This window comes from Opisthocomus hoazin, chromosome 2 (genome assembly GCF_030867145.1).
Source record: "Opisthocomus hoazin isolate bOpiHoa1 chromosome 2, bOpiHoa1.hap1, whole genome shotgun sequence".
Lineage (NCBI taxonomy): Eukaryota > Metazoa > Chordata > Aves > Opisthocomiformes > Opisthocomidae > Opisthocomus > Opisthocomus hoazin.
This window is the reverse complement of record NC_134415.1, coordinates 132564964-132584901: the sequence shown is the minus strand read 5'-3', so window position 1 is coordinate 132584901 and position 19938 is coordinate 132564964. Positions and strand designations below refer to the sequence as shown.

Below are 19938 nucleotides of genomic sequence, written 5' to 3'. Positions count from 1 at the left end.
ATTCATATACTGGAGAGGATGAATCTTTGGGCTGTCAGGATGGCCTTTCTTATATTATGTCCTAAGTTCTACAGGCTTTGAGTGTCATCCCACCCTGTTGTCCACCACTCTTTCCTACAGGGTAAAACCTGCTGCAAGAGGCTGAGCTTCATCCTTCACTACTCATGCCCACAGCTCTCATATGATCATCTGCATAGCAGAACTCCTAGGGGCCATGGTCATAGAAAAGGCTGTTGCTGTACCAGGCACTATGCAGAAAAGGGAAGTTGTCTCAAAAACTCTTACCTTGTTAGAAGATGATACCCCAGAAGAACACTTGGGCTATGTCGATTGGCAGAGAGGAGAATGGTCTCAGCAGATGCAGTCTTCCGTAGAAGTTCCCTTTATCCCCATGCTCTTGGTTCGTGGCGAAGGCATAGCTGATGGAGAAGTCTGTGTGTCAGGACTGACAAGCTCTGTACATGGGACTGATAGGGTACATGATGGTGTGGGGAGATAGTGGCTCTGGAAACTGGCAGCTTGTATTTGTCATTAGGCTGGAGACCTGTTCGAGAAGGTTGGGAACCCACGGAAGGCTCTGGAGTGCTATTGCAAGGGCAGTGCCTTCCTGAAAGGTACTGTGCTAAATATGTTCCTCCCCCCATCCATCCCCAGCAGGAGCCTGGGTACTCTGGCCTGGTGGCAGTATGAGCTATTGCCCTGGGGCCTGGAGGTGCCTAGATGCTCTGACACTTCCATGTATCATCTCATTCAATGTATGTATTTTCACATATTTGGACCTGCACACGCAGTCCCAGAACAGCATCCTTTTCCCAAGGCCTTGGTCATGCTGATTTCACCAGCATGGATTTGGTCCAGCTCTCCACAGGGTCCAGATTGCTGGGTAGCCCATTGGAGCTGGAGTGGATTAGACAGTCACCATTCCCCTCCCAAGGCTCCTGTTTGCCTCACAGTTCTGCTTCCTTCCTGGATTCAGTGTAACAGCTATCATGTCCCCTTACAGCAGTGGAGCTGGCTCGCCTGGCGTTTCCTGCAGAAGTTGTGAAGCTGGAGGAGGCCTGGGGAGACCATCTGGTGCAGCAGAAACAGCTGGATGCTGCCATTAACCATTATATTGAAGCCAGGTGGGGGAAGGTGATGGCTGTATAACCAGCAGCAGTATAACCTGTCAAGTGATGAAGTTGATATAGTTTGCTTAAATCAGCTGGGGGTTTTGCCTGGGTAAGCCCCCTTGACCCCACTTTGCCAGTGCCCCTGGTGCTTATGTGCAGTCTCTACTGGCCCTGACCATGGATGCCTTCCCACATCTCTCCCAAAGTCTTTCATCCCTGATTATTCTTTCCTGCTGTCCTAGTTCTTCCTTCTTTCTTTCCCCTTAGCTTTGCCAGTTATTCAGATCCTTTTTGCTGCTCTAACCCAGAAAGAAGAGTCAAAAGCAGACCACTTTGGTCTCCCTGGCTTAACTCAGCTGGGGGAGATGGCTGCTGGCTGGCTGTAAAGAGTTATGGTTTTGATGCTAGGTGCTCGATTAAGGCCATTGAGGCAGCCTTGGGAGCCCGGCAATGGAAGAAGGCCATCTACATTTTGGACTTGCAGGACAAACAGACAGCAGCCAAATATTACCTCAAGATTGCCCAGCACTATGCAGCTCTACAGGAGTATCAGGTGAGGCCACAGACCACAATCATTGCTGCTGCTGTGTGTGTCCCTTGGAACTGCTGAGTATGGTCATTTCCATACAGGTTGCAGAGGAGCTGTACATCAAAGGAGACCAGATCAAGGATGCCATTGACATGTACACACAGGCCGGGCTCTGGGAACAGGCTCACAAGGTAGAGTCAGAAGCCAAAGCTCCTGGGGACCTCACCCCACTTGGTGAAGTGTCTTTCATCAGGAGGTGGTGGTGCTTTGTGCACCGACACGTGATCAACAACCACTCTTCCCAAAGGACGCATGTAGGGGCATCCAGTCGCCAGTCCCTGATTTTCACGTCCTGTCTGTGCCCAGCCCTGTGTGGGTGTGCCTGTAACACAAATAGCACTCTCAGGGGGGCTGGTCCTGTGTGCTTTGATCACAGTGACAAATGACTACCCGTTCTCTGCAAAGCATATAGCATACACACCTGTTTGTAATGGGAAAAAGATTGGTTTTCCCCTTCTGTTTCACTACCATGTATCAAGAAATTGCTGTGCAGTGTGCTGTAGTTTCTCCATGTGTGTTCCTTTTGGCAGCTGGCAGTCAAGTGTATGAGTCAGAAAGATGTGTCTGTGCACTATATAACCCAGGCCCAAGAGATGGAGAAGCAGGGCAAGTACAAAGAAGCAGAGAGGTGAGCATCTTCCTTGGTACTAGTCCAAGAGAGCCCTGAATAAATGGCTGTAGTGAGGAGGATCCCTTTCCTGGGGTGGGAGTAGAGTTTGAGACTAGGGTTTGGAAAGGTTAGAGGTGCTCTCTCCACACATGGAGACCTAGAGCTGATATTTCAGAGTTCATAGGAAGAGGTCCAAGTGGGGTGCAGCTGTCTCATGTAGCAGAGAAAATATGGCAAGGCTTTTCACCACTGCAGAGTGCTACATCTGATCTGTCACGGTCAGCTGAGGATGAGCTATGGAAAGTGGAGTGTTTCCCATCCATGTTACTAATGTTATCACTTCTAGAATAATAACAACACAATAAGGTTAGTAGTTACAGGGATGAACACAGCTGTGTATCTGATGCCATGGTACCTGATCTCAAGGATGCCCAGTCTGTGAAAGGGGGCATTACAGCTGGTGAGGTCACATTGGATTTAATCTTTCTGCTGGCCTATATGAGTAAGTGGAGCTGACATTGTCATGCTACCATCCCAACAGGACTGACAGCCTCAGGTTGGAGGCCAAGATGAGAACAGGTCACGGAAGCCCAGAGGCTCCCTCTAAGTCACAACTCAGGTTGACATGTGAGGATGGAGAGAATAACTTTGCTCTCTGCAGCTGATGGTGGCATAGCAGAAGGGCTCTGTCTAAGCAGTGTTCAGCCTTGCAGCCCACAAAAGTCATCCTACACAGCAGTCTTGCCTTTTGGCAGTGTGCGTAGGACCTGACTCCAGCTGGGCAGGATGCAGAGAGACTAGAGGGACTGGTCATGTCCTTGGCTGAGCCATTCGAATGTGCTTGTGTTCCCAGGCTGTATATCACTGTGAAAGAACCGGATTTGGCCATCACCATGTACAAGAAGTGTAAGATGTATGATGAGATGGTTTGCCTAGTGGCCAAGTACCACAAGGACTTACTCAGTGATACCCACCTGCACCTCGGCAATGTGAGTGCATCTCATGGCAGGGGATCAACTAGACCAAGCAGGGACAAAAGTATCACTAACTCATTGCCTCTAATTGCAGGAGCTGGAGGCAGAGGGACGCTTACAGGAGGCTGAGTACCACTACCTAGAAGCTAAGGACTGGAAGGCCACAGTAAACATGTACAGAGTGAATGACATGTGGGAAGAAGCTTACAGGGTAATAATCACTTCACAGCTATCCCACTGTGCAGGGATCAGGCTTTGACAGCTGGATCCTGGTACAAACTGCTCTGTTCACCACAAAATCTGAAGACTTGTCATACATTACCTAGCTTCAGTATGTGGCACAGTACTGGAGGTGTTTGTGCCTGCTGCTCTGCAGCATTGCACCCCAAAAGCAGGGCTTGACCCCTAGCCTCTCTGCAGCACTGCCTTGCTCCAGGCACTGCTCTGCTCCTAACCGCTGCACCATGTTGTGCCTCAGAGGTATTGCTCTGCCTATAGCCAGTCTGTAGCAACCTGAGCCCAGCACTGCACCCCTCCTGTCTGGACACAGATTGCCAGGGTGACAATAGCAGTAGTTAACTGCTGACCTAACAGTAGTGTGGGCTGTGCTGAGGAGGCAGCAGCCTCTTTTCTGCTCTGCCACATAAGTCTTTGTCTCACTCTCCCTGGTCCAGTGGTAGCTACAGAAGAGTTGCTCAGGAGACAACAGTTGTTCTTGGTGTTCCCTCATGATGACAAGCATCATGCGAGAGGGGAGTCCTGGCTCAGCCTACTGCAGACGAAATGGATGCATTGGGCTCTTCTGCTTTCTTTGCTTTGGATAGGTGGCCAAGGCACATGGGGGAACAAACTCCTATAAGCACGTGGCCTATCTGTGGGCAAAGAGCCTGGGTGGGGAGGCAGCTGTGAAACTCCTCAGTAAATTCGGACTTCTGGAGATGGCCATTGACCATGCAGCAGACAGCGGGTAAGCAGGTCCATCAGCCCAGCACTTCTCTCCCATCTGCCTGACCTGAGAAAAAAGGGGTGCCCAAGATAACTGTATGCATGTGATAGCTGCAGGTCCACGATATGACATGTCTTCCCACCCCACCTGTACGTCTTCACACAGGAATTCCACTTCCTTGACGCACCCTGCTTCCTGTCCACCTGTTAGTCTCTTAAATGTAAAGTCAGAACTGGGCAGGCAAAAGCAGTTTGCCCTTTAGCCTCAGCAGGGGTGCCTTGTGAGAGCCTCTGGACACAGGAGGAGGTATTCCTCATGTCACCATAAGTAACTGCATGCCAGAAGACTTTTGGCCCCACTCTGCACCTGTCCAGCCATCTGACTGCACTGCCATTCACTGCTGCTCTCCCCCATGGCTAGGCTCAGGGGAGTCTTGGGACCTCCCCTTAGGGTTGAACCAAGGGGCCCTGGCACTAACAACAAGTGTGAAGGAGCTGAGTTTCCTTAGTGGGGGCTCTCAAAGCTGCTGTCCTCTGGTCAGGAACAAGAGGAATCGGCAATGCCCATTCACTTGGGACCCTCTGTATGCCCCTCTCTCCTCTCCCGGTGTCTTGTGCTCTGCTTGATGTCTTGCTCTTGATGAAGGCATGTCTTCACAACACAGAGTCCTGCTCTCACCCCATTTTCTCTTTCGTTGAAGGGTCTTTGAATTTGCTTTTGAACTGGCCCGCCTCTCCATGAAGCAGAAGATGCCAGAGATCCACTTAAAGTATGCCATGTTCCTAGAAGATGAGGTAATTTTACCCCCTGGAATAGGTGGGAGTGCTCTGGTCACTCAGGTAATTGAACAGTTGTCCTTAAGAGCCGCTGCAGCAGGCACTTTTTGTGGCTGCAGTCACTGCTTACCCAAAAGGTTCCACAATTACAGTCGCAAGTTTCCACACACATCTTTGTTTCATAAATCCTCTCTGCCTCGTGGTAATAGAGGAGGTCATGTGATGTTATCAGGGCAGGAAGGCATGCAAGCAAATTCCTTCCTCTCTCCTAGGGCAAATTTGAAGAGGCTGAAGCAGAATTTATTAAAGCTGGGAAACCCAAGGAGGCAGTGCTGATGTAGGTATCCTTCCCCACTCTGGCCTGATGCATCTCCTCTGCCCATATGATGCCAGCCTGGTTGCTTCTCCAGCGTTGGTCTGCTCCTTGCTGTCCCTTTTGTTACATCTCATGTTGATTCCCCTAGGTTTGTGCATAACCAGAACTGGGATGCTGCACAGCGTGTGGCCGAGGCTCATGACCCAGACAGCGTGGCTGATGTGCTTGTGGGACAGGCACGTTTTGCCTTTGAGCAGAGAGAGTTCCAGAAAGCAGAGGCCTTCCTCCTGCGAGCACAGAGACCTGAGCTGGCCATAAAGTACTACAAGGTGAGCATAGTCTGTAGCAACATCATTGCCTTCCTCGCTGGACAAGAACCCAGGCTTGATGGAGGAGGAGTGAAATCCATCTCCCAGCTCTCCCTGTCAGTTTAGTAACCAAAGAGAAACCATTTACTCAGGTGGTTCCTAACAGAAGTTGATTCTGGCCTATCCTTAGAAGACTGAACTGGTAGAGATTTCACAGCATAGCTTAGCTCACTCACAGCTCTGTGAGAAGTGTCCTGCAGAATACAGATGGTCCTCAGGGGTAGCACGAGTGGGTGCATTTGAAAACTGTAAGTGCCCATTCCACAGAGGTAGCTAGGACGGATGAGCACATTCCCCTGAGGTAGCTTGGGTCAGTGGATAAACATAGGCGCCATTTTGGGGAAGGAAAGAATTGGATGGTGCTGCTGTGGTTGTTTCTTCCAGTGGGTCCTCTGGCAAGATGACATGAGAGACTAGACGTGTTATGTGATGCCAAGAGTGTGGGGGATCCTGGTGAAATGGTGAAAATTTCTCATCCCCGTTGTGCTTGTGCAGGAGGCTGGCATGTGGAGCGAGGCCCTGCGGATCTGCAAGGAATACCTGCCTAGTCGGCTAGAAGAGTTACAGGAGGAGTGCAGCAGGGAGGCTGCCAAGAAGGGCTCCAGGTAAGGAATGCTGTGGTCAGGCTGCAGGGAACAGACAGGTAGCTCTTCCCCTAGGCCATTGTGCTGATGCCTTAGAGATAACCTGACAGAATCCCTGACATCCTGTTGTTTCCTGCTTGAGGACCTTGGAGTTCTTACTGCATAGGTTTCCTAACGTCTTTCCTCCCTGCTCTGGGAGACTCCAGGCTTATTCCTGCCATCCATGGTCTCCCAGATGTCTTCTTGCCACTTACAGATCTCCAGGGTCTCCTGTACCGCCCATGCACGTCTCCAGGGTCCTTCATCAATTCTCTCCTCAGCACTGGCTACGTGCATTCCTTGTCACACACTCAGCCCGTCTCTGAGGTCCCTGGCTTACCTCTGCTGTGCACCTCCCTGCCCACGCCACACTGTCTATAGCATCTCTGTGGCAGCATGCCAGTATTACTCGCAGCCTGCTTTCCTCCCTACAGAGGAACAGAAGGGCTGCTGGAGCAGGCACAGGAGTGGGAGCAGGCTGGGGAATATACCAGGGCAGTGGACTGCTATCTGAAGGTGCAGGATCCCAGCAACAGTGTCCTGACGGAGAAGTGCTTGCTGAAGGTACAGTCGGGAGCTATGATTCCCTTCATATTCTCTGCTGTGTAGCAGGTCTCCCACTACCTGCAGGGCATCCCAGAGATATCTCAGTCATTGCAGGGCACAAGAGAGGACCCAGTGACTGCAGGGTCTGAAAGCCTTCATGGCCATTCTGTTGAGCCGTGATGGACTGTGGGCTTACCCTGCACTGCACTGACATCCTTGCTCTGGCACAACTTCCAGCAGCATGCCGGCATCTTTGTGCTCATATCTCCCTGCACTGATGAGCTGGACTTTATGACTTAGCCCTTAGCTAGATAAATGTCCTTTCTTCTTCTCATGGTCTATGTCCGCCAAACTTTGGCTTATGTTCCTCTTCATACTTTTCACTCATACCTGTGCCCTTGTACCAGCTTCAACAACAATCATGTCCTTGTCTGATCTTCTCCCTTGTGTGAAAGTAGCTGGGCTTTGCTTCTCTGAATTGCTGAAGTGGGTTTTCATTTCTTCTCCGCTTCCCCTATAGTTCCAGTGTTCCTGACTCTCAGTCTTTTAGCTGGGACTGAGCTCTTCCCAGCTTCATCCCTCTCAAACAGCTTTTATCACTTATGCTGCTGACAATTTCTCTTCACAGGCTGCTGAGTTGGCCATTAAATTCTTGGGTCAGTCACAGAGCATGGAGGTGACGCGGACTGTGGCTCCTCAGCTGGTGGCCATGAAGAAATACAGTGCGGTGAGGGCTAGCTCCTGTGCCCAGGCTACTGAAGAGGCAGTGACATAGGGAGGGAGAGCTCTGTCCAAGGGAAGGAGGCCAAGTCACATCCTGGGTTGATGGGTGGATGGCCCTATCCAGAGTCAGGCAGCGCAGAGTCTTCAAGGAGGAGGAAGGAGGGGAAGGGATCAAGTCCTGGAATAGTGTGAGAGAGACAGGCCTTGGGAGGAGGCAGGAAGCAGAGAAGGGGGGTTATCCTTTGGGAAGAGACTTTCTGTTGTTTCTGTGAGCTGGTCCCTTCCAACAGCACCAGCTCCAGCATGGGCTGTAGGGTGCCGTTAGGGTTTCATCTCCCATGGGACTGTCTCTGGCCTGCAGGCAGCTGAACTCTACCTCAGCTTGGACCTCATCCAAGAAGCTATTGATGCCTTCATTGAAGGGGAGGAATGGAGCAAAGCCAAGCGCGTGGCCAAGGATTTGGACCCTAGGTATGCCTGGAACTTCTCAAATTATACTCTTTCTTGCCCCCTCTCCCACCTCTAGATGATCCCTTGTCCTGTCCTGTCCTGCTGCCCTCAGGTTCCCTGGATTCTCCCCATAGTGGCCTTCCTATGCTCGACAGGGCACATTCTCCAGAGCTGCTCTTCACAAGCCATTTACCATCCTGACACTTTTCTTATTGCCACATATCCCGTGGAAATCGTTATCCCCTTTTGTCCCATCCCTATCCTATTTCCTTTTCCCTTGGCACAACCCTGTGTGTGCATTTCCTTCTGAAAGTTCTATGATTCCTTTCTCTCCTCACACCTTATATTGCAAAGAACTGTCTAGGCCCTTTCTTTCCCCTTCTACCTATGCTCCCAGCAGCAGGCGAGAAAGACATGGCATAGCTGTAAGTTCTCTTTTTCCCAAAGTAGGCAAAGTTGAATCCGGCCTCTGCATTGATGCAAGCAACTATTAGTCTTTCTGCCTATTAAGATTCTTTCTACCCCATAGGTCAGAGGAGTATGTGGACCAGCGTTACAAGGAGTATTTAAAGAACCAAGGAAAGGTAGATTCGGTACGTATTTGGGATGTCTCACAGGCCAGGGAGTGATGTCAGGATTTGTGCAGATCCTTGGGGCCTTTCTCATGGGGCTTTTGCCTGAATATGCCCACAGGTGAGGAGTCTGTATGTACCTATGAGTCATGGTTTCTGCATACCAGATGGGTCACACTGAATCTGTACTCCCATGCCATAGAAGGGGAGAGACTGTGTGTGTGTGAAGAAAAGACCCGGGTGGGCTGATGCCTGCCTTGATGCTGGTAGGAAACCTTGCCTGCACAGTGAATTTATGGTTGTTTCCATCCCCAGCTGGTGGGAATAGATGTCATGGCTGCTTTGGATATGTATGCAGAGCAGGAGCAATGGGATAAGTGCCTGGAGGTTGCAGCTAAGCAGGTGAGTGCCTGTATGAGCCCTCAGAATACAGACATGGAGTCCTGGCTCTGAAGCAGGGGCAGCAGGAATGAGTGAGCAGGACAAAGCAGTCATTTCTGTGGGGAGCACAGAGGGTCACTGCAGCAGCTCACAGAACATCTCTGCACTGTCTCTGTCTTGGCCAATCAGAAAAAAAGAAAGCTTTCTTTCTACATGTTCTTTAGAGGCCTGGTGTCAGCAGAAATGAGACATCCTTGTCATGAAAGCAAATTTTACTTTTATTTTTAGTGACCTAAAATTAGCGAAATTACCTCAGCAGATTAATAAAAATGGAGAAAAGCAAACTGAAACTGTTTTACAGTGCTATTCCAATGCCATAACAGGAGAAGAAAGCTCTAGATTACTAGGATCTACTTTGAGTGTTTGTATTCAGTGGTTATTGGTTGGTTATTGATTCAATGGTTATTGATAAAGGAGCTAAACTAAGGGCAGGTGTTGATTCTTTGAAGTGAGACATTGCTTCAGATTGAGTAACAGGGAAGCCCCTAGCAATGGAGTCAGTCCACGAAGTGTTTTGATTCATTCTTTCATTAGACTAAGGGCTGGTTTTACAATTGGTACCTGTGGTGCCACATCATGCAGATACTGCATCCTTTATGTATTTGGCAGTATTCCTTTGGCAAATGGTGAACCCGCTGAAAAACAGCTTTATTTCCATGTATGGAAGGATCAGCAAAGCATCAGCTAGCCAGGATGAGAGGTGTCAAGCAGGGCCCAAATCAAAACCCAGGTCTGCTGTGTGCAGTCTGTCTCTGTGTGATTACCTGGTCTTGCCCTTTGGGGACTCAGGTGTACGGGTGTGTGTACACGCATCTGAAACCATCCCTATCGAGTGACAACTGTTCAGTTCATGAATCTCATGCTGCTGCTTTCTGTGTGCCTTCTCCAGAACTATAAAGTCTTGCACAAGTATGTAGCTCTGTATGCAACCCACCTCATCCGGGAGGGCAGTTGGGACAAAGCCCTGAGTCTGTATGTCCACCATGGAGCACCTGCCAACCCACAGGTAATGAAGGCAGCATGACATCCCAATGCAAGTTGTCAGAGTATGCTATGATCTGCTACATGAGTCAGGCTTCCAGTCCAGAAGTGGCATTCCCCAGTGTTCAGCATATCCAAGTCACTTCAACCCTGCTGTGGATTCTTCTAGAGGCTCCTCAGCTAGAGGACTCAAGGCAGTCTCGTGGCATATTCTCCACAGGGAGGGAGCAGGGGGGAGTTGAGTATTTGTGTTTGTTTTGAACACCTTAACCATGAAGAGCAGAATAAAAGGAACCACATTTACCTCTCCGAGAGCACTGGCAGCAGGAAGCATTCTTGCCCATTTCCCTGCCTTGCCCTGTAGCACCCATTGCAACCAGCAAACTGCAGCAGTGCTGCTCCAGGAGCCTGTGTGCAGGGGTGCCGTTCCCTCAGCCTGTGCTTGGCAGCAGGAGAGCTGCAGACTTTTGTGGGCTACCCATCTGACCCCCTCAAGATTTCCCTCCTTTTTGTTGCAGAATTTCAACATTTACAAGCGTCTCTTTGTGGAGATGGTGAATGCATCTGGCATGAATTGTGCCGAGGCTTACTCCAGCTGGGCGGACCTCCGTGATGTTCTGTTCCATCTGGTGAGTGTGGGCCATGGCCACCACTGCCTGTTAAGCTCCAGCACCCTGGTGGCTTCTAGCAGGAGAGAAAGTAGAACCAGTCTTTAGCCAGGTGACATGGGCAGTATTTGTAGAACACAGGCGAGGGGAAATGGGGAAATGTCTGCAATGTGGACTGTAGAACAACAGAATATTACGAAGTGGACATGGCTGGGCAAGAGAAGAAGAAGATGACCCTGCACACGAGGCCAAATCCTAGAAGTGAGTCTGGATGCTGGCACTTGCAGAGCTCACTGTGTCACTGCTATATGGGAGGTTACCACAACGTGCCCACTTTTTGTCCTACACCTGTATTCGGCAGTCTGGGTGGGACAAGGACCCGGGGAAAGCACAGAACTACTGAGCCTGGAAAATAAAGAGTCCTCCCCATCTCCCCAGAGATGCTTAGAACCTTCTGCTCCTTCTTCCCTGTCCCAAAATACCGCAGCCAGAGCCCATGATTGCCTCTTCTCTGTCTCTGTCCCACAAATACCCACCTCTAGCACAAATGAAATCCACAAATCCCCCTTTGTCCATCCAAATTCACTCCTGCTTCCAGTGCTGTCTGTTGTTGCGGTACTGTTGGCGCTTCCCTTCTCCCACAGCCTCCTCCCTTCAGCACTCTCTAGGACCCAGAGCACCCAAGCCTCAGCTGTTTTTCCAGTCCCCAGAGGTGCCTGGATATTTCAGATCCTTTTCTCTCCCAGCTTTTCTCTGGACTCAAGTGGAGGAAGAGTGCCTTTGTGCTCTCATGTCTCAATTACTCTCATTTTCTCTTCTTCAGTGTGAAAACTTAGTGAAGTCAAGTGAGGCAAACACTCCAGCACATGAAGAGTTTGAAACAATGCTGCTGATCTCTCACTACTATGCCACTCGCTCCGCTGCTCAGGGCGTGAAGCAACTGGTAAGGTTTTTGAAGGTCCTTTGCCAGGTCACCACCCTGAGTGCAGAACCCTGTGGGGACATGCAGGTTCAGGGCTATCCATAGTTCACTATTCCACTTCATGGATCACTTACCCATCGTGGATGCATGAGAATGGGACTACAGTCATCTGGGAGCCCACCACTAGCAGGTGGAATGAACTGGAGATAGTCTTCTCCGACTCCTTATAGTGGGACCTGCCCCCAACCACTGAGGCTGAGATGTAAACCAGTGGGAAGCTGATTCATATGCTCAGCATGACTTATGAGAGCAGAAACACCAGTAGAAATTTAGGGATCACGCAAAAATCTGGTCTCCCCAGGAGAGGCATTGCTTCCACTTCAGCTGTCCTGGGCCATGACAGGTGCTGGGCTTCACACCTGGCCTTGAGAGTAGACTGGCTTTGCGCAGCACTTTGGGAGCTCGTGGGCCTGTGTGCTGGGCCTCTCAATGGCTTTGGGATCTCATGAGCCTGAGTGCTTGGCATTACACAGGGCTTTGGCAGATACTGGTCTTGTGTGCTGGGCCTTCTGTGGGGCTTTGGGAGCTCATGGGCCTGGGTACCAGGCCTGACAAGGCACTGTTAGTATTTTTGAGTCTTACATGCACTGGGGATTTGTTCTGGGCCACCATATGTATATATAGCAGAGTCCCTGCTGAAGTCTTGATCCGTATGGGAGTGTGGAATTGTGACAGAGCGCTGTATGAGTGTGGGACTGGAGCTATGATAGAGCAGGCTGTGAAGAAGAAAGGTTGCCACAGCTAGGACCCCAGTAAATGCCACAGGGGAGACTGGGGCTTCCCCATGGCTGCGTGTAGATTTGGGGGGGTCCAGAGACATGTCATGTATTGGAAACCTGTACAGACCCACACAGTTGTGGAATGTTGAGGTGCTGAGTAGTCAATTTCGGACCACGAAGGAGGGGTGGCCTTTCCAGTTCTGGTGTGATGAGAACATATCTGGCAAGCACAATAGTGAAATCTCCCTTGAATTCCTTGCTCCCCACTCAAAAATTCTTATGTGATTGAACACAAGAAAAAACTTACTGTGAGTGTGGCTGTACTGAACGTGTTGCTTGGAGAGGTTGGAGAGTCTCCATTCCTTGAGATACTCAAACTGTGACCAGACAGGTTCCTGAACAACCTGCTGTAGCTGACTCTGCTTTGAACAGGGCAGAAGGGGCGGACTACGCAATCACCAGAGATCCCTTCCAACCTCAGCTATTCTGTGACTCAAATGGCGGGAGATTTGGTGTGGCTTTTAGTAAAAACAGCAAGGTTTATAAAGCAGAACATCATCATCAGGTGACAGTCCTCCTATGTGTTCACACAGTGAGGGTACTTACAGTCAGGACTGAAGTTTTTAACCTTTGTTACATGTCAGGAATGTGTGCGTGCAGAGTCCCTGCTGAGAGTCTGGGGCAGTATGATCTCATGAGATCCATTCCAACCTGATTTTTCTGCACTGTTGTGGCTTTACTGTCCCATGGCTGCAGGACACCGTGGCTGCCAAGCTGTCCATTTCCCTGCTGCGCCACACTGAGCTCCTCCCTGCAGACAAGGCTTTCTATGAAGCTGGAATAGCTGCCAAGGTAAGAGCTATCTGCCACCAGAACAGCTAAGGAGGTGGACAACCCTGGGCTCAGAGATTCCCAACTTTATCTTCCCCTATCCCCCCCACTAGCTGCACTGGTACACCAGTACCCAGACACTGGCACTGGAGGCCTTTCCTCAAAGAGCTTGCCAGCCTCTGCATTTTGTCATGGAACAGCAGTATGTAGTGGGAGGACAGACCTGAGCTAGCACAGGGAGATGAACTGCAGACCCAGTGGGCAGACCAGAGGCCACATTGTATTGCATGGCTCTGTTAGTGTAGATGCAAGACTCCCAACTGGTCTGCCTTGCTCTGGGTCACTGAAGTGTTACCTCACTCCTGAGGCTACAGGCTTTGATCACCTGCCCAGATGCAATGACACACAGCAAGCACAGCAGCATGTTCTCCCTGTCTGATGCTGGCTGTGCGATAATGCCCGACTTGAGCTTGTGGGACAGCCTGCAGCTAGTGGGCTGGTTGTCCCAGTGGTTGCCTGTGAAGCAGTCCTCAGGGATGGTGAGCCAGGAGGTGCACTCTCCATTATCTGTGCTGCAGGCTGGATGTTGTGGTATAGAAACACATGCTTTCTAGCAATTGCTCAGGCAGGAGAGTTGTGGCTGTGAAGATAAGCTGCCTGGTCTCACTTGGGGTTCCTCTCTCTACTAGGCAGTCAGCTGGGAGAACATGGCATTCATCTTCCTGAACCGCTTCCTGGACCTCTCAGATGTGCGTATTGTCTGCTGGAGGGAGGGCTATAATACTCAAGGTGACAATGGGCTGTAGGGCCAAAACAGACCCTCAGCCTGGCCAGGGTAATCCTGATGCTCAAATGCAGCAGCACGTTTGAGGTGGTGCTGATGGAGAGCCCTGAGCACTGCTCGGTGTGTGTGAATGCACAGCACTGAGTACCCTGACAGCAGCTGTGGAAGGACTTGAGCAGCCCTGCCCATGTTATTCTGTGTGTGCCAATGCCACCATGCATGTATGTTGCAGCAAACAGCAAGCTGGCCTAACAGTTTAGGCCTGTAGTCTTCATGGCTGCAAGTGCCATTACACCTTTCAGGATGATCTCATCAGAGTTGTTTAAGGGCAGGAAAATTACCCAAGGGGTGGAGGGCATGGCCCAGTGCTTTAGCCACTGTGATACAAGACTCAGGGGGCCCCATGCCAGTCAACTCCTTCCTTGACTAGGAGGTTGGCCACCAGAAAACATCAAACCCTAGGAAGCTGACAGACCCTACTGTACCAGACTTCCAAGTGCTGTCAGCAGTTGCTGGAGGAAAAAAAAAGTTCCCCATTTCATCCTTCCTTTCTTTGAGCCCACCTGACAAGTTTGAGTAGTACAGTGTTTCAGGGGCACACATCCTCTGACACTGCAAAGGATGACCATAAATGCCACCTCCCAGGAGGGCCCAGTCACCACAGCACTAATAAACAGAGCCATCAGTCACACCATCTTCACAATGTAGACTGTACTATCAACTCCAAGGATGGTATTGCCTAGTGTTCCACCATTTCTCCTTTCTCAGGCCATTGAAGAAGGGAACCTGGATTCTCTGGACCACTCTGATTTCCAGAGCACAGACATTCCCTTTGAAGTGCCACTTCCAGCCCAACAGCACGTGCCTGTGAGTGTTATCTGCCTTCCTCAGCTCCCGTGACCAGTGATGCTGTTTTGAGGGCCCTCTCTGAATGCAGACTGGGGCAAGGTGGGACAGCAAGCACTACAGGGGATGAAAATGTACTTGGCGCTGACCCCTGCCCTGTGCCCCTCCCTCCCCAGGGCCTCAAGCACACAGGCAGCCCCAGAACACACGTACACATGCACTGCTTCTCATGTTCTCAGGTTCTCATGTTCCCATTATAAGTGTGCTTGTGCACCCTGGGACATACTCCCCTTCCCCTCCCCCCCCCCAATATGCACAGATGCAGAGTTGTGTGCATGTCCTGCATACACGCTCACGCCCTGCTCTCCCCAGCGTGCTCCCGAGTGCTGCAGAGCAGCAGCTGGGCAGCAGCACGGCGTACAGGATCAGGAGGTGCCCTGGCCTCTGTCCTGCAGGAGGAGCAGCGGGAGGAGGTCAGGGACTGGGTGCTCACCATGTCCATGGATCAGCGGCTGGAGCAGGTGCTGCCAGAGGATGAGCGTGACACATACGAAGCCTCACTGGTGGCGGCAAATACAGGAGTGCGCTCCCTGCCCTGTGTGCTTACAGGTAAGCGCCAGGCCAGCTCACACATATGCAAGGCAGTATGTGGTGCCATGCAGGGAGTAGGAACGTTGCCTGGGGGTGGGGGGGGTCTGGGAGGGAGTTCAGGCTATGCTGTAAGAGTAGGGAGACTGTGTGGCTGTGGGACCAGTTCTGCTGGAGGAGACGGAAGGACCCTTTTTTTTTTTTACTGTGAGGGTGACTGAGCACTGGAACAGGTCACACAGAAGTGGCAGCTCCATACTTGGAGATAGTTGACAGCCATCTGAACACGGTCCTGGGCTGTGGCCCTGCTTGAGCAGGGTGGGGTTGGACCATACAGACCTCAGAGGTCCCTTCCAACCTCCACTGTACTGCGTTTCTATGATTCTATGACTGCTCAGTCTTGCACAGCCCTGCCTAGGAGACTGCCCAGGCTGGCCAGCACTGACACACGTGCACATGCCGTGCTTGGCCCTGCTTTGCCCCCACCTCTACAAAAACTGTCAATTCTGGCAAGTACTGCAAACTTCAGACAGTGGGAGATTGCACTGCAGGACTTAAGAGTGGGTCAGAAAAGGGGGAGGGGGAAGCAGGGGTGGGGCATGAGCAACAGGGCTTTGGCTCCAAAGGCCAGGAGCAGGGTGCTATCGTTTGACATACTTGAGTGTCCTTGCCATGGGGACAGGCCTTCATTTTCCTTTGATCTCAGCACTGTGGGCACCCCCTTCCTCACTTTGGTCTCCAGAAGCCAGAGGCAGCACTGTCCCCCTGCACTGCCCCACAGGAGCAGCCCTAGCCACCTCGCCATGGCAAAGAGGGAAGGGGTGCACAAGACAGGGGTCTGCTGTGGGCCACAGCTTGTTTCTGAGAGCGTTGCTGTGTGACCAGGGTACCCTGTGCTAAGGAACAAGATTGAGTTCAAGCGGCCAGGCCGAGAAGCGAACAAGGACACATGGAACAAGTTCCTGATGGCTGTCAAGGTGAGCCAGGCACCCTGTGGGACAGGGAGACAGGGTGCGTGCTGGTCAGTCCCTCCTGCTGACAATAAAGGATTGTCCTGCTGGGTAGAGATATGCTGAACCAGGGTGGTTTTAGTGCACCCTCCCCGTGTGCTGCTGGGCAGGGATTAACCTCGTTTATGGAGCTGGGGCAGACCCAGCCCATCCTGTGCAGCTCCATCAACCCCCAGGGTGCCCTTGGGAAGGGGGCAATGGCAATGCCCCCTTGCCACTGCCAAAGCCTCTTTCATTCTGCAGACATCCCACAGCCCTGCGTGCCAAGATGTGCTCAAGTTCCTCGGCCAGTGGTGTGGGGGACTCCCAAGCACCAGCTTCTCTTTCCAGTGAGCTAGACTGTGGCAGCTTTCAGTCCTGTTCTTCAGCACCTCCACTTCCACCCCCAATAAACACGTCTCTCAACCCTGCTGTGCTCCTGTTTGTCAAGAGATGCCGAGTCCAGGAACCCGTGTCGCTCCCAGGGCACAGGACTGTAACCCTGTACACACGCATCTCGGCCTCAACTGAGCTATGCTAAACATGTGTCCTCCACCCTGCTGGGTGACTGTCACACTGGGACCATGCAGCTGTCTACATCCCCGTGCCTGGTGGGGGAGCGCAAGCACGGCGATGGGCTTACACACCCCGCTGCACTGTCATTCCATCAGTGGGCCCAGCTCCCAGCAGGCATCCACCCTGGGAGCCACTTACAGCAGCCAGTGTGAAAATGGAAAGTTTATTTACTCAGGAAAATGGACAGAGGCTCACAACAAAGGAGTTCTTCACCTTCCACGCCTTGGCCTGCCTGAGCACAGGCACAGCAAGGTGACCCTACCTGCTCTGCAACAGAACCCACGCCAGCCCTGGCTGCTGCCAGGCCCCAGCACCTCTGTCTGCCCCCACCACTACATGTAAAAGACAAATGGGGCCTTCAGTGTGCTAGGAAGGGCCTTGCAGCTTGGGGAGAGAAGGGGCGAGCATCAGGGGCCCATGGCACCTGCTGGGCTTGGGCAGCTTGTGCCTGGAACCTGCAGGGTTTGTCCCAGGTGGGGGGGGGGGGGGGAAGAGGCACACTCCTCTCCCCTGCAGCCCATCCTACCCATGCCTACACCTGGGGCAGGAGCACAGTGCAGATGCAACTTCACCTCGCTGGATCACAGCACTCCTGCAGCACCACCTGGGAGTGAAAGAGCACACATGAGTGCAGGGCTGTGCTGCAGGGCCAGCCGTCTGGCCAGTGTTTGTAGCATGTGCTTGGAAAGAGGTGTTTCAGAGGGGTGGTGTGGGCAGGGGCCCTCCTGACAGCAGAACCTGCCCCCAAGCACAGCCCACGCACCGCACTCACCTCTCCAGCTAGGCACAAGACTCAGCCAGCCCACCCAGGAGCTGCTGCATCTCACGTGGTGGCCCCTCCTTCACTGTACTTGGCCCAGCCAGCTAGAGAGGAGAAAAAAAAAAAAAAAAAGAGGTGGGGTAGAAGGGATGTGTGAAGGGCTGGGCCAGGTTGAGGGGGTGGTGGTCACACAGGACAGCCAGGACAGAACAGGCTTGGCTATCAGAGGGATGAAGAGGAGCAGCTACACAAGATGACAGAGTGCCAGTCTGTCACCAAGGCTGGCTAGAAGAGGTTCAAACCTGACATTCCCCCTCCCCCTGCATCCCCCCTCCCATTTTTGCACAGACTGCTTGTATAGGAACAAGTGCCCAGCAGAACCCAGCACCTTTAAGATGCAGCAAAAAGGCAGCAATGGAGGGGCAGAGTCAGAGACACCCGTCCAGACTGATGGGACGTACCTGCTCCTTGCCGTAGCTGCGTGCACAGGGCCCAACGCCCCGGAAGATCAGGGCCACCAAACAGCACCGGCCAGACAGCACAGCTTCTGCGGCTGCCAGCACCATGGAGGAGAACCAGAGGGCCAGGGCTGTGTCCTGCAGAGGGTCGGAGGCCCCTCAGAAAGCATGGCCCACCACACCCAGCCCACCTGCATGCGGCTGAGCAGGGAGGCTGCTCAGGCAGCGGGGGAAGAGAAGGGGAGGGAGAGAGAAAGAAAGGGAACAGGAGGGAGCGTGAGAGGAGTAGGGGCAGAGAGAGGGTGGGGAAAAGAGGGAACAAGAAAGCAGAGAGGAAGCAGAGACAAAAAGAGGAAGAGCGGGAGGGAGTGGGGGTGTGCGGTGGCCCTGCAGACTCACATAGATGCGTGTGGTGTTGAACGGACAGTCGTTGGTCGCTATGGCTGCACGGGCATCAGCAGGCAGCACAGAGCTGTTGCAGCCCATGAGAAGGTGCATGCCCCGGCTGTGAACAGTGAGGGCGATGGCCAGTGCCAGGCCCACGCTACATGCTGTGGACAGGAGGCAGTTGAAGAGGGACACGCTCAGTAGGGTCCAGTGCTGTGGACAGCAAGGAGAACCCATGAGTGAGGCTGGCCAGAGCCCGGTGAAATGCCAGGGCCGAGCACTTCCACTGCATGGGGCCAGGCACACTGCGCCCCTCAAGCCCGCTCTGCAGCGTGATGGGGGTGCTGGGAACCCCACGGATGTCTGCACCGAGCGAGCACGTGCTATCTCTTGCCCCTTCCAGCACAGCTCAGCCCTGCACTTGCATGAGGCTTTTGCACCTTTCGCATCCTCCACCCCGTCCTGTGGGCCAAGAGCCACCGGGCAGCCCCCTCCCAGGGCTCCCGCGGCCGGGGAGCCCCAGCACAGGCCCAGCTCCACCGAGAGCCAGGACCCCGCCAGCAGCCCTGCCTCACGCAGGCCCGCCCTGGTGAGCCTGCAGAGAGATGCCCGACCCCGCGGCCGCCTCCCCCGCCAGCCGAAGCCGTTCCGCCCCAGGACGGTGCCCAGCGCCCGCGCTGCTGCCCACGCACCCACTCTCCCGGTGCTGCCGGCGAGCTGAGCCAGCGCGGCAGGCGACACCTACAACCCCGCCGACGCGGAAGAAGCCACCGGGGACAAGGTCCAGGGGAGCGGCTGGCGGCAGGGGCTGGGCCGCGCCGAGGCCCCCGGCCCGCCCGGCTGCCGCCCCCGCGGCCCCGCACTCACCAGGTCTGCTCGGGACAGGTTGTGCGACACCAGGATGGCGACGATACCCACGGCGATGCTCTGCGGGGAGAGATCCGCGCTCACCGCGCGGCTCCGGCAGGGCCGCCCCCCTCCTCGCCCCCCGCCCAGCGGCCCCGGCCCGGCCCCCTCACCAGCAGCCCGGAGCCCACGGACACCACGTTGGCCACGGCGTACTCGGGGGTGGCGGCGCGGCTGGCGCCGGCCACGTGCCGCAGGACCGAGCCGTGCACGATGGCGCCCAGCACCAGGCTGCCGTGGCCCAGCACGATCAGCCCCAGCCCGGCGCGCATCAGCCGCCGCGGCTCCGCCAGCGCCCCCGGCCCACGCCGACCCCCGCACCCGCCGGCCATGGCCGCCGCCACCGCCCCGCGCAGAGCCGCCCGCCCCAGCCCCGCCCCGCCCCGCCCCGCGGCAGGGCCGGCCCGCCCCCGGCCCGGACAGAGGCAGCACTCGCGTATTTACAAAACAGTTTATTAAAAATAGGAAATGATAGAA

At 53.5% G+C, this 19938-nt stretch overlaps 2 protein-coding genes across 3 annotated transcripts in view; one reads left to right on the top strand and one right to left on the bottom strand.

Annotated features, from left to right (window-relative positions):
• The window catches only part of IFT172 (intraflagellar transport 172), a 39681-nt gene extending 22884 nt beyond the window's left edge, over nt 1–16797 (top strand). The window contains exons 23-48 of the mRNA XM_075415171.1: nt 536–614; nt 1004–1124; nt 1521–1665; nt 1743–1832; nt 2232–2329; nt 3165–3300; nt 3380–3496; nt 4110–4252; nt 4932–5025; nt 5280–5344; nt 5472–5652; nt 6187–6296; nt 6749–6878; nt 7489–7587; nt 7945–8054; nt 8563–8626; nt 8921–9007; nt 9936–10052; nt 10546–10656; nt 11459–11578; nt 13093–13188; nt 13857–13916; nt 14720–14818; nt 15253–15406; nt 16271–16362; nt 16639–16797. Coding sequence (XP_075271286.1) covers nt 536–614; nt 1004–1124; nt 1521–1665; nt 1743–1832; nt 2232–2329; nt 3165–3300; nt 3380–3496; nt 4110–4252; nt 4932–5025; nt 5280–5344; nt 5472–5652; nt 6187–6296; nt 6749–6878; nt 7489–7587; nt 7945–8054; nt 8563–8626; nt 8921–9007; nt 9936–10052; nt 10546–10656; nt 11459–11578; nt 13093–13188; nt 13857–13916; nt 14720–14818; nt 15253–15406; nt 16271–16362; nt 16639–16728 — 2808 coding nt within the window. The 3' untranslated portion in view covers nt 16729–16797. The remainder of the gene's footprint in view (nt 1–535; nt 615–1003; nt 1125–1520; nt 1666–1742; nt 1833–2231; nt 2330–3164; nt 3301–3379; nt 3497–4109; nt 4253–4931; nt 5026–5279; nt 5345–5471; nt 5653–6186; nt 6297–6748; nt 6879–7488; nt 7588–7944; nt 8055–8562; nt 8627–8920; nt 9008–9935; nt 10053–10545; nt 10657–11458; nt 11579–13092; nt 13189–13856; nt 13917–14719; nt 14819–15252; nt 15407–16270; nt 16363–16638) is intronic.
• On the bottom strand, nt 10638–19793 carry KRTCAP3 (keratinocyte associated protein 3). 2 transcript variants are annotated; one of them, XM_075415173.1, is made up of 6 exons: nt 19575–19793; nt 19423–19482; nt 18568–18768; nt 18172–18306; nt 17723–17814; nt 10638–10711 (listed from the first exon to the last, which is right to left on the bottom strand). In XM_075415173.1, exons 1-5 carry the CDS (start codon nt 19791–19793, stop codon nt 17731–17733), a joined length of 699 nt encoding a protein of 232 aa, XP_075271288.1. In that variant the 3' UTR covers nt 10638–10711; nt 17723–17730. The 2 variants fall into 2 exon arrangements, with proteins under 2 accessions (XP_075271288.1, XP_075271287.1); XM_075415172.1 differs by lacking the exon at nt 10638–10711 and adding an exon at nt 17095–17554.
• Nucleotides 19794–19938: the final 145 nt, after the last annotated feature.